Source organism: Pangasianodon hypophthalmus, chromosome 19 (genome assembly GCF_027358585.1).
Source record: "Pangasianodon hypophthalmus isolate fPanHyp1 chromosome 19, fPanHyp1.pri, whole genome shotgun sequence".
Classification (NCBI taxonomy): domain Eukaryota; kingdom Metazoa; phylum Chordata; class Actinopteri; order Siluriformes; family Pangasiidae; genus Pangasianodon; species Pangasianodon hypophthalmus.
The window spans coordinates 16,584,988-16,599,224 of NC_069728.1; the positions used below are offsets into that span (position 1 = coordinate 16,584,988).

The following is a 14,237-nucleotide window of genomic DNA, read 5'->3' on the forward strand; positions in this document are numbered from 1 at the left end:
TCAGTATAAATACACCTGTTCCTGGAAGAACCTAAACAAACAACACCATGACGATCAAAACAACAACTGGACAAATTTCTGGAAACGTGTCAATCAGGATTTGATTCTAAGGAAAATCCCCGACTTTGAACATTGAGTCGCATTAAATCCATTATTAATAAATGGGAAGAATATGCATATATATATATCTAACACTTCACTAGGCTGGCCTGAATAAGTTGACCACTCGAGCATTCGTTCATTACTTTGATATCCGTGTCTTTTTGGTATTCAGGCGAGAAATAATGGATTGTCCGCCTTCGTTAGTGCGCTATATGTTAAAATCGAGGGACATTTTGGATTCACCCAAGCATAGACATCTTTCAGAAAGAGTCATGTGACCTAAATGACGTGCTACTTTATAATGACAACTATTTATCAAAAAACACGAGTCCCCAATACTAACATTTGAATTACTGGTTGTGTGTTTGTTTGTGTTTAAACAAATCAGATGTTATTGCTTAAACAGCCATTGAAATCCAGAATGGAAAACAGAAAGGTATAATGCTGGGGGACTGAGGAGTGAAGAAGCTGAACACCTACAAACACATTTTTTAAATTTACCTTACTTTAATTCTGTCACAGGTACGACTCTTACGCTGTCAGCTATTTCTTAAGTTCCCTGAAAGCAAGTGGGTTATTGCTGATGTATTTATTTTAACTGTCGCTTTACACATTCTGCTGTTCAGCTCAGTATCTTAGCTGATCATTTTTTAGACTCGTGTGTTATTAAATTTCTGTTCTGCAATAATGATCAAAATTAGTTGTGGTAATAACTCTCGATGTTATTTCATATTTCATACCTGTACAGACTATTAATGCATCACTGCCGCCTCCTGGACACATTTTGAACTGCAGTAACAAACTTAATTAAGATTATGGTTAATTATGAAACATAAGTATTATTTTTTTAAGTGTGATTTTCAGTTTGATTATACCGATACTCATTTGGAAACACACATTATTCAGTGCTTGTAAAATCCTTTTCAGCTGTACACTGAAGTTTGTTGCACCTCCAGCTTCTCTCGCTCACGAAGAATTTCATCCTAGGCATGAGCGTTCATTTCTGATTGACTCCACTTTCCAGATGTTTAGACTTTACCTCACATTACCGGTTTACTGTGCTATCTGTGCGTCATCAGATAGTCATTAGATACAATTCTCTTTCCCAGTAATGTATCAGCTTCTTTTCACACATCAATTCTTTTTAATTCCCGTTAATTGTAGAAGAGTGTTTTGAAAGTGGCTTTTGTTTCATGACTTTTATGTTGGATAATGACATTTATGTTGTATGCCGTCACGTAGTCATTAAAGGAGCACGAACAACAAAATAATTAATAGTTGCAGTCCTGATATGCAAAGATCCTGTTTTCTTTTCTGTTTTTTTCTCACGTCTTTGTATTTTCCAGGCAAAAGCAGCAGATCATGCAGCTCCACGCCAGAATCAGGGAAAACGAGTTAAGGGCGCAGCAGGTCCTCCAGAACCAGAGAGGGCGCTGTGACGACTCGTATGTGCTTAAAACAAAGGTACTTCATTATGCATGTAAATATGAGGAACTTCTGATTTGTGATGGTGTTAAGATGGTGTTAAAGATGTTATGTCTCGGCGTTCCTCCTCAGGAGAGCCCGCTGGACAGCCCTGCATCGTCTCTACACAGTCCTCAGACTCCACTGTGCTGCGAGAACGGAGAGCTGGCGCGCAGGCTGGCCTCAGCCGAGCTCGAGGTCATCCACCTCAAAGAGTTCCTCAAGCAGAACACACAGAAATACACAGAGGACATCAAGAAGCTGGAGGAGAAGGTCTGCTGCGTTTTAGACTTCTCTCACATACTGTGGGAAGGACCACTGCGCGAATGTCACACGCAGGGGTGTGCTGTTTTCGGAAAATAATCAACGACAGGGTGGTGTGATGCGACTGATGCATATCAGAGTTACTGTTACACCCCAAAGTTGATTATTTTCCTATAACAGCACCTCCATAAGTGTTTTATTCCTCTTATACCACAGCACTTTCACATGGATTACAATTTTTAATTTATTAACGATGGACTATTATAGATACAGAGAGACACGATGGTGTCACTACTAAAATTTTTCTTGACATTACCAAAAATCCTGTTTCTTTTGGCTTTATAATATCTAATTATAATCAGATTTTCAGTTAAGCACACTTTTAGAAGACAATCTTGATTTGATTATAGTTTTTAGATTAATTAAAAAAGTGTTTGTTTGTGTGTGTGTGTGTGTGTGTGTGTGTGGTCTAGATGAAGACCCGTGATCGCTACATCAGCAGTCTAAAGAAGAAATGTCAGCGAGAGCAGGAGCAGAATCAGGAAAAGCAGCAGCGCATCGAGACTTTAGAGAAATACCTGGCAGATCTGCCCTCGCTGGACGAGGTGCACACCCAGGCCCAGCAGGTACACACACACACACGCACAGACACAGACACACACACACACACGCTGTATACCATTAGTGCTACTGTGCCATTTTGCCTGCTTTTGATCACTTATGCTAACAAAACTGAATAAGGAATAAAATAATAGCTGATCATGAGACACAGTGCATCAGTACTCTGCGCCTCTGGTGCTCGAGTGTCCATAATGACTTGTTTATTTCAGCTGAACTGAGCAATTACTCTGAATATATTTAAAAAAAAAAAAAAAAAAAAAAAAAGGCATTGCAATAAAATATGTGGAACTTTTTTTTGTTGTTGTTTAGTTTATGCCAGTGTCACAGCATGAGTTATGAAAAAGCCGGGCTGTAGGTGGTGTTGATTAATAAACGCAGTAAATCTCAGGCATCACTCAGCTCACAACAAAACAAGCTGACTGTATATTTAGGCCCGGAGTGCTGTAACTAGGCAAACGCTTTTATCTTTAGGCTCCTCTGAGATAGTGAACAGTGAAAAGAGTAAAGTTATATCCTGAATTTATATATTTCTGTAAATATATTTCTTCCTGACCAAGACAAAGTGGTTCCTGAAACTGAGTGAAATAAAATAAATAAACGTTCTGAATAATAATAAAAAATGTATTTATTTTCACAAAAAAAATCTCTTAAAAAAACTAGGCACATTATTTAAATGTGTGCAATATTTGAATCCAATTTGGATACTTATTGGAGCCAGAGGGTTTTTTTTTGTCCCTGAGCGTTGAGTCCAAATAACCAATTTTATGAAAATTGTCATTGGATTCCAGACATCATGTATAATAACTGTGATAATGGTGGGTTGTGGTTTCTCCCTCTTTCCCTCTTTGTGCACTGATTAGGGTCTTAGGAAGGTCAGTCCGCTATTCAAACACAAAGACCTGTATTTTTTTTTTTTCTTCTTCTTCTCCTCCATAATACACACTGAACACACACACCCAGTTACAGAAACACGTGCTGCGCTTGTACACGCTGTGCTCCAAGCTTCAAGCTGATCTTCATATGTGTTCCAGCGTGTCTTTACCTAAACCCTCCACTATTAATCTCTAAATGAATTCCAGCAGTGAGTTTAGTTGATTAAAGTGTAATGAACACATTTGTGTATTAACAACGCCGGTTCCGGAGCGCCTGTCCCCCGTGGCTGTGCTAACACGCCCGTAAAAGAGCCTCTAATGTGACAACATGCTCGCTTTTATTGTTTATGAACAAGCTACTCACCCTTGATTAAATCCACATCACTGCCTCCTGTAACATGTGCAGGCTGAGAGGAATTAATATTCCTGTTGAAAACAAACACTCAGTGACAGGCTGATATTACCTGTACAGAAATCAGCACGCTCGGACGTTACAGCAGCTGATTAAGCTACGCTAATTGGCTTAACAGGATGCTGACGATGACACACTGTTACTGTAGACTATAAAAATGAGCCAGCAGGGGGCAGTAAAAAACAGTGATGTGACTTCTGTGCTCCAGTGTAAGCTGCAGGCAGGTTAAAGATTTCTACTGAACTAGTGTTTCTCTATATATATATATATATATATATATATATATATATATATATATATATATATATATATATATATATATATATTTTTTTTTTTTTTAACCAGTGATTATGGTTACAAAGAATTTGGGATAATCAAATGCTTGGCGTCAGGCGCCAGTCATATAAATGATCTAAAAACATGAGAAAACTCTTGGTCTGTGTGAGTCATTCAGTAATTGTGGCATTTCAGCATTTACTTTGGAACCTGCCTTGAAAAATAAATTGAGAGAGGATGTGACATTTAAAAAAAAAAAAAGAAAGAAAGAAAGAAATTGTCATGTACTTTCTGTCTTGTTTATTTATCTGTCTATTCATTTATTAATATAATTATAATATAAATATAATTATATAATTATTAATAGATTTTATGGTTGCAAATTCCCTGTTCATGATTCAAACTTAGGTTAACTGAATCATTTTGCTAAAGTCATAGTAGTAATATTAAATTTTTTTTTTTTTTTAAAAAAAGGATATGATATTAAAAAAGTATGAAGTTATATCATCCTTTCTGTCTTTTTTAATTTAAATTTTAATGTTATAGGTTTTATGGTAGCAAATTTCATGACTCAAACATAGATTAACAGAATCATTTTGCTAAAATCTACTCGTCTTTAACAAAATCATACTAAAATCTGTTGATATTTTCATTAGATATAAATATATATAAACTACAGGAGTGAGTGATATGGCCAGATCATCATATTATGGTGCTTGAAAACATTTTCATGATATGCTGCATGTAACAAATCAACATTTGGAATAAAAATATAGAATATAATTTCATGGCTGATTTAGTTATTTGACACAGCGGGGTAACAGTGCAGTTGTGTAGTCAGTGTTATAAAATTATTAACGATCCCTGCTCAGATAAATGTATTGTTACATCATGTTTATTATATCAATATTACACTGTCATGTTTTTCATCCCTGGTGTATTGTTTACATGATCACTCCATAAATCAGGTAACTTCTGGAATCAGATGTTGAGTAGCTTATCAGTGTGATGGTTAGTATCCTAGTGTTTTAGTCACATGACTAGAGAATAAACAAAGCTGGTAAAATAGACTGACCTTTATGTACTTTCCCCTGAACTCCACCTTAACTATCTCCACCTTTTACTAAAGTTATCTACACTTTCTGCATGTTGTCTGTGCGGAGGTAAATTTCCTAGTTGTCCCATAATGTAGCTAGCTAATATAGCTACGAGGCAGCTGCTGCCTGAATTACCACAGTCAATTATCAGTATAAATGAAAATGACTCTTCTTCCTGAAGCACAGACACACACACTCACTGACAAGCCCTTACCTTTGAGTGTATGTGTAATTATTGGTGTGTGTGTGTGTGTCAGTTGGAGGATGTACAGGCGAAGGCACAGACGCTGCAGGACACAGTGGTGCAGCTGGAGCGGAGCTTAGAGGAGAGCCGAACTCGTCTGCAGGAGAAAGACGCGCTCATCGAGAGACAGTCCAAGAGGGAGAAGGAGCTGGTGGCTGCCGTGCAGAGGTGTGTGTGTGTGTGTCTGAAGTTTGTGTTCATTAGTTTTTCATTTTGAAATAAAAAAAAAGCTCAAAATAATTTGTTTTTTTTCCCTTTAAAAAGTAAATAGTACAAAAGCTGTTTTATTTCTCCTTGTTTTCTTCACTTCACATTCATTTCGGGGCTAAAATGAACAAACGACCCTGAATGACCCAGTGTGTATCAGTATTCACTGGGCATCAGCAAGAAGCCTCGATTAAATATTAAAGACCGTTGTTAGTCCCTGATGTACTGCTAATACTATTACTGCATGCGTTTTAAAAACACTAAGCACATGATGGCAAAGGAGGACGACATGACAGCTGGAAAAATCACCAGGATTTTCCAGGTGCTTTTAGTTATGAATAATTTAATCACCCAAAATCTATTTCTGCTCATATTGATCCCATTTTTATCATATCTTTTTATGCATTTCCAGAGTTACACATCTTAACTAGAGAATAGCGTGTAGAATAGTATTCTAGGTCGACTCTGTTCACACTGAAGTGTACTGCAGTTTGTAGTTTTTTTCCCCATATTTGGATTCATATTTGGAATATTTGATTTGTAGTCTTTGTGTGGTGCAACAAGTAGAAATTATTAAAAACAAGTCAATAAAAATTTTAAGAAGAAATGTCAATTTGCTGTTTTAGTGTGTGCGAAGAAACACAAAAATGAATTAAAAAGGTGTTTACTTTTTTCCCAGTTTTTATTTCAAGATAAAAAAAACAGATGTGACAAGATTATAGATGGACCATGAGTGAACCTATATGTGTATGTAGAGATTAAACAGTTAAAGAACTGTCCTCCTGAAGCATGAGAGAAAACACCGCCGGAGCCGTGCACCATCGATTTGCTCGTTTATTTGCCGCGTTATACGAGTCCACACGAGTCAGATATTAACTGCCTCTCTATCTAATCTCGCCATAGTTTGCAGGAGAAGGTGGAGAAGTGTCTGGAGGATGGAGTGCGGTTGCCGATGCTGGACCTGAAGCAGTTGGAGAGGGAGAACACGCGGCTCCTGGAACAGCAGTCTCACAATAGCACGGTAGCAAATCTCTCACAACACATTACACCTACTGGAACATGACAGAAATAGTTTTTTTTAAGAACAAACTCTTTTACCTCTATTAGTTCTCAGCTTTTGTTCTGTCCCAGCTGAGCTGTTTTTCATTCTGTTTGAGTACACTCAACCTGCACAGCTGAATGTTTCCCCCCCCACACACACATAAAGTGCACCTAACAACCCACACACTCATCTTTCAGACTTTAGCTGTAGGTAATTGCTCAGTCTGTACTCTGTTTTCAGCTGATCGACAGCCAGAAGCAGCAGATCGACAGACTCACCCTGGAGTTAACGGTAAGCAGCTGGAACTCCGTGAACTCTGTGTTCGCATCTCACACACTGCACAGGTACAGGGTGTAGGGTGTATTTGTGTGTAGAAGTGTAGAACTAGATGAGGGTTGCGTTATTGAGTTTGTATGCAAATGTTGAAATTGCACACACAAGAAACCTGCAGTGGAGAAAACCAGGAATTCTTTAAAAAAAAAAAAATTATATCAGTATGTATAAGACGGAACAGCTGGCGTATAGCTGTAATAAAGAGAGCCGAATGAGAGGTTTTTATATAAATAACAGTGTACAGCGTCATCATCTCTCTTCATGACTGTTTTTAGCCTTCTGCTCTTTTCATTTCATTTATATGAAACTAAAAAACAAAACGAGGGCATGTGCCGAGTTTAAACATAGAAGAAGAGACGTCCAAACACAAAATAAAAAAAGCATTAAAAAACAAGAAATCAGCATTTCAGGAATCTCCATATTACAAGGTGCTGTTTTTATTCACTGTTACACCACAGCGCTGTTGATTCTCGATTCTGATTGGATTAGAAGGTGTTGATTAATTTTGTATAACAGCAGCTCTGGCAGTAGTGCAGCTGCAAATCACAGGTTTATATTAATGTTCAAATATGTTATTGTTTCTAAAGTAACTACTTACACAGAGACCTGTAAAAAAATGTGAAGCTTTATGCAAGCGTTTTATTTAACATTTATAAATGATGGCTTCAGTCAGTGTCAGTGCTTTTTCCACCGGGAAAGTCTTAAGCACAGAGGAGCTTGGGATTTGCGGCACTAGTAGGTTCCCCCCTCCCCCTTATTATGATTTGAGAGAGAGAGAGAGAGAGAGAGATAGCTGCTATAACGTAAATGATAACAGGAACTAACCTGTTTTCAGGGCATTCCACGGCATTAAATGTAACTATAGACAGAGAAAAGGTATGATGAGTTGATCTTTAATACATAAATTGTAATCGTTGGAAAATCACTGTGGTGTACAAGATGAATAAAGCACTTTGTAGAGGGTAAGCTAAAAACCTTGGAGGCGTGCCATTACAGAAAACGATCAGTGATGGGGAGTGGTGTGATGTGACCTGAGGTGAAGCAGAGTTACTACCCCAAACAGCACACACCAAGATTTTTTAACCTACTAATTGACTCATTAGGCTGCTGATATAGTGCTCACTAACCTGGCTTTAACTGCAAAACCAAATGCATTATTTGACATGTATTTTTGAACCTAACACGCCACACATTGATAGAAGCCTTCCGTACTTTTCTGTATGAAACCCAGAGTTAATTTCGTCTCCTGTTCATATTATTCAGTGCAACAGCATTTGATAGAAACACATCTGCAGTTTCCGGTGCGGTATAATAACATGGATGGTCACACAGCTAGTGAGACTGCCAGTAATCAATGTGATAAAGCGCAGCATAGGTAGAGAGGAGCCGCTTGAGTGTGCTCTGTGAAATTAATGTCATCTCTCTCTCTCTCTCTCTCTCTCTCTCTCTCTCTCTCTCTCTCTCTCAGGCACTGGAGAAGAGGCTGCAGAAGGAGAGAGCCATCACGCAGGAGCTCCATAAGCAGCTCGTAGAGAGAGAGGAGGACCTGGAGACACTGTCTAAGAGTGTCCAGCAGGTACAGGAGGGTCCTGACACAACTGTCTGCAGCACATCTGTGGTTAAGGGTGCTTTCACCCTTATAGACTGTTGGTTCATTTGCTCATTTGGTTTAGTTTGAGACTGCAATAATAAGAAAAAAAAAGGTTGGCTGAGGGGAGCTAAACTCATACTTGTAAACTCGTGCATTCATTGGTCAGAAATAAATACAGTGATGGAAAAAGTTTAACAAACCTTTGGCATGTGTGCGTAGAAATCGCAAAAAAAAAAAAAAAACACCCGAGCACCAAGAACACGGACCTCGTGCTAAATAAACTTTGTGTTTGTTGGTCCAGATGTTGGTCTAGAACTGCTCTGTGCTTTGGCTCAGTTTAAGAGCTTACATTTACTACTACCATGTTTGATTCACTTCCCGCAGTCAATTCAGAGCTGAATCACTTTCTCACTGCAATCAAATCACGCTAGAGTTCACAGAAACCTCACTCAGATGCTCTCAGACTGGTTGTTTTGGTCCTGAGTGTGAATGCTGTGTTCTCACCTGCTTACAGAACTGCACTGAGGGGAGAACACACAAGGGCTCATACTTCGTTCAAACAGACTAAACGCTGTATATGTAAAAGCAAGTCTGCTCCTTGGCCTTTAAAAAAGAGAGAAGTTCTGCACATGTTGCAGCAGTGTTGTAGGAGCACATATAAATAAAAACTTTCCTGCAGGCCTTCTGGCAACCTAACAGCGTTATCTGGATAATCAGTAAAGCAGACTGTGATGTGACGGTTCATTTCTGTATAATTGGTGATGGTTATTGTTGGGTGTCTTCACATTCACTCAGTGAAAGCAGCTGAGATCAAAGCTGCAGCTCATCATCACTCATCACGCTGAAACCTGGCACTCCAGCTCAAAGCAGCTCTCGGAAACGATCCCGCAGTCTGTCTTTTCGCTGTTAAATCGAGCTGAGCAGCTCCGTGAACTTCAGTGCGAGTTTGTAACTCACCGAGTCTGTTTCAGCTCACAAGAAAAAGGTATTGAAACAGTAGCAGTCTATTTCAGTATCACGGAGTACACACAGGTCTGTGTGTATAATCTCTCACACACACACACACACACACACACACACACACACACACACACACACACACACACACACACACACACACACACACACACACACACACACACACAGCATTTCAGCAGATGTGACAGTCACACTTCATCATCCCAAAATAACACACTCCAGTAGACCAGCGTCAGCAGGTGGAATTTCCATCACACAAATATCTTCAGATAGTTCAATATTTTCAGATACAAATCTTAAAAAAAAAAGTTCCAAAACTGAGAGCGTGCGAAATACATCGTTACAGCCCGAACTTTGAAAAACTTTGAACTTTGGAAAGCTAAAATTGTGAACGCATACTCCTTCATATTTCTCTTCAAAGGTCATCTAAAGAAACGCTGCCAAACCGTTGACGCTTCCTCAGACCACAAATTCACATTTTAGCAATATTAAAGTTGTTCATTTTTTTCAATGTGTTTTTTTATTTTTTTTTTTTAAATAAAATATGCCTACCATAAAAGAGGTCTCTCATCCAAAACACTTCATTTTCTCACAAACATTCTTGCATGTTAGTGCATGTTATTAACGTTATTCTCTGGTGTGTTTGTATGTAGAAGCAGCAGCATGTGGATAACGGCACTGTGCTGCAGGAAGCAGGCTCTCTGCTAAAGGAAATGTCTCTGTGTCTGCTGGACCTGAAGGCTCTGTGCAGCATCCTCACCCAGAGAGCGCAGGGCAAAGAGCCAAACCTGGCACTGCTGCTGGGCATCAAGTGTGAGTGTCACTACACTGTTAACCTGCACACGAGTGCACTCCGCCTCGCTACACTGCACAATCATGGAAGAATCACTTTCATACCTCAAGTCCACAAGTACAAGTCTCCCTGATTTCTGCCTGAAGAATATTTAAGAAACTCCGTTACAGCAGTTTCTTCGATACCTGTGTTCTTGGTTACAACTGCAATAATTTTATAACAAATAAATAAAAACAGTAAAATCACGATATCATTCGGCAAACACACAAACTGTAGCATGTACATACTTTACTGCGCAAATCCTAACACAAAGCAGGCAACACTCTTGAGCCACGCAGGATTCCCAAAGCACAAACTACACACACACACACACACACACACACACACACACACACACACACACACACACACTGAACTTCTTACCATGGAAGTCTGTGTGTGCAAATTTTGAAAAATAAAACATGGATGAAGATAAAACAAATTTAAAAAAAAAAAAAAAAAAAGTTCATTTTGCAAAAACAGCATAATGCGTCACTACATCACTGAACAGGATAAAGCTCTTACTCAGGGTTTAACTATACATTGTGACATGATACGTTGCGATACACGAAAGTGATAATGTGGGATATCGGTGTTCTATTAATTATGCATCTAATGCAGTTGCACTGTTTGTATACCAGATGTCCCAATCTGCACAACCCATCGAGTTACAATATACAGATCGCTCTGACACACGTTATAGGGCTACACAACCACGTTATTAAAATAATAAAGAGCTCTTTAGTAGATTTCAAACGTACGCCATCTTCAAGATTTTCCTTTTCGCTGAAGGAAGTAGGTCCTTAACGCATTTGATTTTTGGCTGACTTTTTGGAAATTCATTTAAAAAAAAAAAAAAAACACACACAACAGCAAAACGTTGAAATGGAATTCCAGTTACTGTTGGGTTGAGAAATTAAAAATGTGCAACAGCAGTGCTGTGGTCAGAAACTGACACGATGATTAACACACACAATGCGTGGAAAAAGCTGAGCTTTGTTTTCCAAGCAATACAGGTGAATGAGTGAACAGTAATAAAGTGAAATAAGTGAAAAACTCCACCACCACTGCTGTACCCGCTCCAGGTACAATACAAGAATTCTTTCAGAATCATTGCCTGAGTTTTTGTGGCCATGTCTTGATAAAATCTTTTTCCCCCGTTCCAGCAATGAGCTGCTCGTCCGAGGAGAGCGAGAAGCCGCTGGTGGAGGACGGACTGCGGGCCAAGCTGCTGGAGGTGCGTCAGCTGAGGAAGGACATTGACGAGCTGCGCACCATCATCTCCGACCGCTACGCGCAGGACATGGGGGAGAACTGCGTGACGCAGTGAGCGCCTCCTAGAGGCCGAGCCACTGCTTCACTCTCACCAACAAAAGGGAAAGGAGAATAAATCCGTCTGACTACTGAATGTTGGACCAAGCTGTGAATCGAGTTTACACCGTCTTTGTAGCTCTGTGTTCATCTCCACGTCTGAGATCTTTTTATTGTGTATTTATTGGGACTACAGAAAAGGCCATTAGTCATTTCGTTACCGTATTTTCCGGACTATGAGTCACAGCCCTCTAAATTCAATCAGGCTATACATCGCATTGTTTACTTACATTTTTATTTCACAGTATTTCAGTGTATTGCTAGCATACGTGTAAAGTAACGATCCACATTTGACGCTGCGAGTCTACGATTTGGTGGTCACCTTGACAACCATATCCTGATTTCACACCATGTATCGGCTGCATTTATATAAGCGTACAACAGTAATGCAAATTTAGTATCTTCAATGCACTTAAAGGGCAAAAAAAAAAAAAAGGATCTTGTAATCCAGAAAATACGGGAAGTGAGCGAGGTGGTGAGATCACACTGTGGGTGTTCAGAAATCACAGCAATGCAAAGGGAGTTACATCTCACACACACACACACACACACACGCAGAGTGTGGAAAAGTGTGTGAAGTGGTTCATGCTGCTCCATCAAGTGCCTTGTGATGTTCCAGTGCGTTCGCTGATTGTTCTACGTCTCCAAAGCCCAAACCATGACAGATCCTCAGTCTCACCCAAAGACATTCATCTCCTCCACTGAGTGCTGCTGGTCAACACTGAAGCAGACTGCTCTCATTTACACACACACACACACACACACACACACACACACACACACACACGGTCCAGTGGTCTTCCGTTCAGCACCTTGTATTTGAGTGTGATGTCATCTGTTTTGTTTTTTTTTCCGCCATGTTGGACAAGTGTGTGTGGTGTTGGTTTTTCTTCTAATAGGACTCCATATTAATGATAATCCAGGCTCAGTGAAAAGCTCGCAGAAAGACTCGATTGCATGAAAAACAAACCCATGGAGGAACAAATGGGTCACAGATGATAATTGTACTGGATTTCAGGTAATGGTTTTAAACAGTTTTTTTTTTTTTGCAGTAATTTCCCACATTAGCGTAAGATCAAGAGCTGTGTACAAACTGCTAAGATGTTATTGTTAGATTTCTCGGAGGAAAAAAAAGACGCACGAGAGATTTTATACTCGACAGAATTGCAGAGTTGTGTTACAGTTTAAACTTTACGTATAAACGACAATGCAAAAAAAACAAAGATATATTCTCAGGTATATAAAGCAGACAGTGTTAAGACTCCACCCTTACGGTGGAACCGCTTTGCTTTCTCATTTCAAAAAGGGATTTTAACTAGAAAAGAGCCGCCTCGTCTCAAGTCGGATCTTTTCTTTTTGTCCTCCATTTTGACCCTGTATAGGACTATTTCTTATTTTCTGTAATATAGTAACAAAAGAAAAGAAGAAATGATGCTCGGTCATGACAACCTGTGCACAAACATTTGCTGGACAATGAATGTTTTTGGATATTTATTTATAAGTTGTTTCTGCAGTAGTGATATTAGCGTTGTTGTTTTGTTTGCATGTCGTAGGTGATCAGCGTGTGTGTGTGTGTGTGTGTGTGTGTGTGTGTGTGTGTTTTATTGCTACAGATGGAGATTGTGCAGGAACAGAAGGTCTCTGAATCTGGTTGGCCGTATAAAATGCTATGCAACCTCATATTTACCAGCATAGAATTCAGCAGACATTGCTTTCCTGTGCCTTTATAAATCTATGCAGCAGAGTTAAAGTTAAACGTGTGTGTGTGTGTGTGTGTGTGTGTGTGTGTGTGTGTGTGTGTGTGTGTGTGTGTGTGTGTGTGTGTGTGTGTGTGTGGCAGCGGGGTGTGTCTGAAATCGGCATGACGAGTGAAGCCATAGGCACAAACAATGCAGATTTCTACTCAGGTTAAGTGAAGACGAACCTGATGGAGTGTGTGTGCGCAGACGCAGACGGGGCGGGGGGACGCAGACGCGCGTGGTTGTCATGGCCGATTGTGATCACACTGTGTGCTGGAGGCCGCTGGTTGGCTTTACTGCACTACAGCCACTCTCTGATCTAAACGTACTTGGAGCTTTTAGTTTTTCAGCTCGACTTTCCACATGCCAAAGCTCTATTTATGTACATTTACAGAAAGTATTGACTCATATTTTTTCATGTAAAACACAAAAAGGACAAAAATATATGCTTTCCATTTGTACAGAGGATGAATAAAATATTTTTCTACAAATAGACTTGTAATCATGTGTATTTTGAAGGGAAGGTACATCTATTTTGAGAGGTATATTACATTTTTTTTGTTTGGAGTGAGGGGCATTTCTGTAGTTTATTTTGAAAAGGCATTTCTGTTGTATTCTGGAGGCGTTCCTGTTCTATATTTTGAGGCAAAAGGCTTTTCTACTTTTGGGGATGGGCCTTAATTGTTCTATTTTGAGGAGGCATTTCTACTAGCACCTACAAACACAACTCAACACTGTAGAGAAACTTAAAACTGGACAGGGACATGGTTCCTCCTGAAACAAGTAACATAT

The 14,237-nt window shown here is 39.4% G+C and overlaps 1 protein-coding gene across 5 annotated transcripts in view; it reads left to right on the top strand.

Moving 5' to 3' along the window:
- The window catches only part of cep85l (centrosomal protein 85, like), a 64,317-nt gene extending 50,381 nt beyond the window's left edge, over positions 1 to 13,936 (top strand). For 2 of the 5 annotated variants that reach the window (XM_034313437.2, XM_034313436.2), the window contains exons 5-13: positions 1,449 to 1,566; positions 1,660 to 1,839; positions 2,304 to 2,456; positions 5,366 to 5,520; positions 6,463 to 6,580; positions 6,842 to 6,892; positions 8,403 to 8,510; positions 10,157 to 10,316; positions 11,502 to 13,936. In XM_034313437.2, the coding sequence (XP_034169328.1) occupies positions 1,449 to 1,566; positions 1,660 to 1,839; positions 2,304 to 2,456; positions 5,366 to 5,520; positions 6,463 to 6,580; positions 6,842 to 6,892; positions 8,403 to 8,510; positions 10,157 to 10,316; positions 11,502 to 11,665 (1,207 nt within the window). In that variant the 3' untranslated portion in view covers positions 11,666 to 13,936. Of the gene's footprint in view, positions 1 to 1,448; positions 1,567 to 1,659; positions 1,840 to 2,303; positions 2,457 to 5,365; positions 5,521 to 6,462; positions 6,581 to 6,841; positions 6,893 to 8,402; positions 8,511 to 10,156; positions 11,421 to 11,501 lie in introns of all 5 variants that reach the window. The other 3 variants (XR_008305266.1, XR_008305267.1, XM_053242215.1) reach the window with 3 other exon arrangements.
- The last annotated feature ends 301 nt before the right edge of the window (positions 13,937 to 14,237 follow it).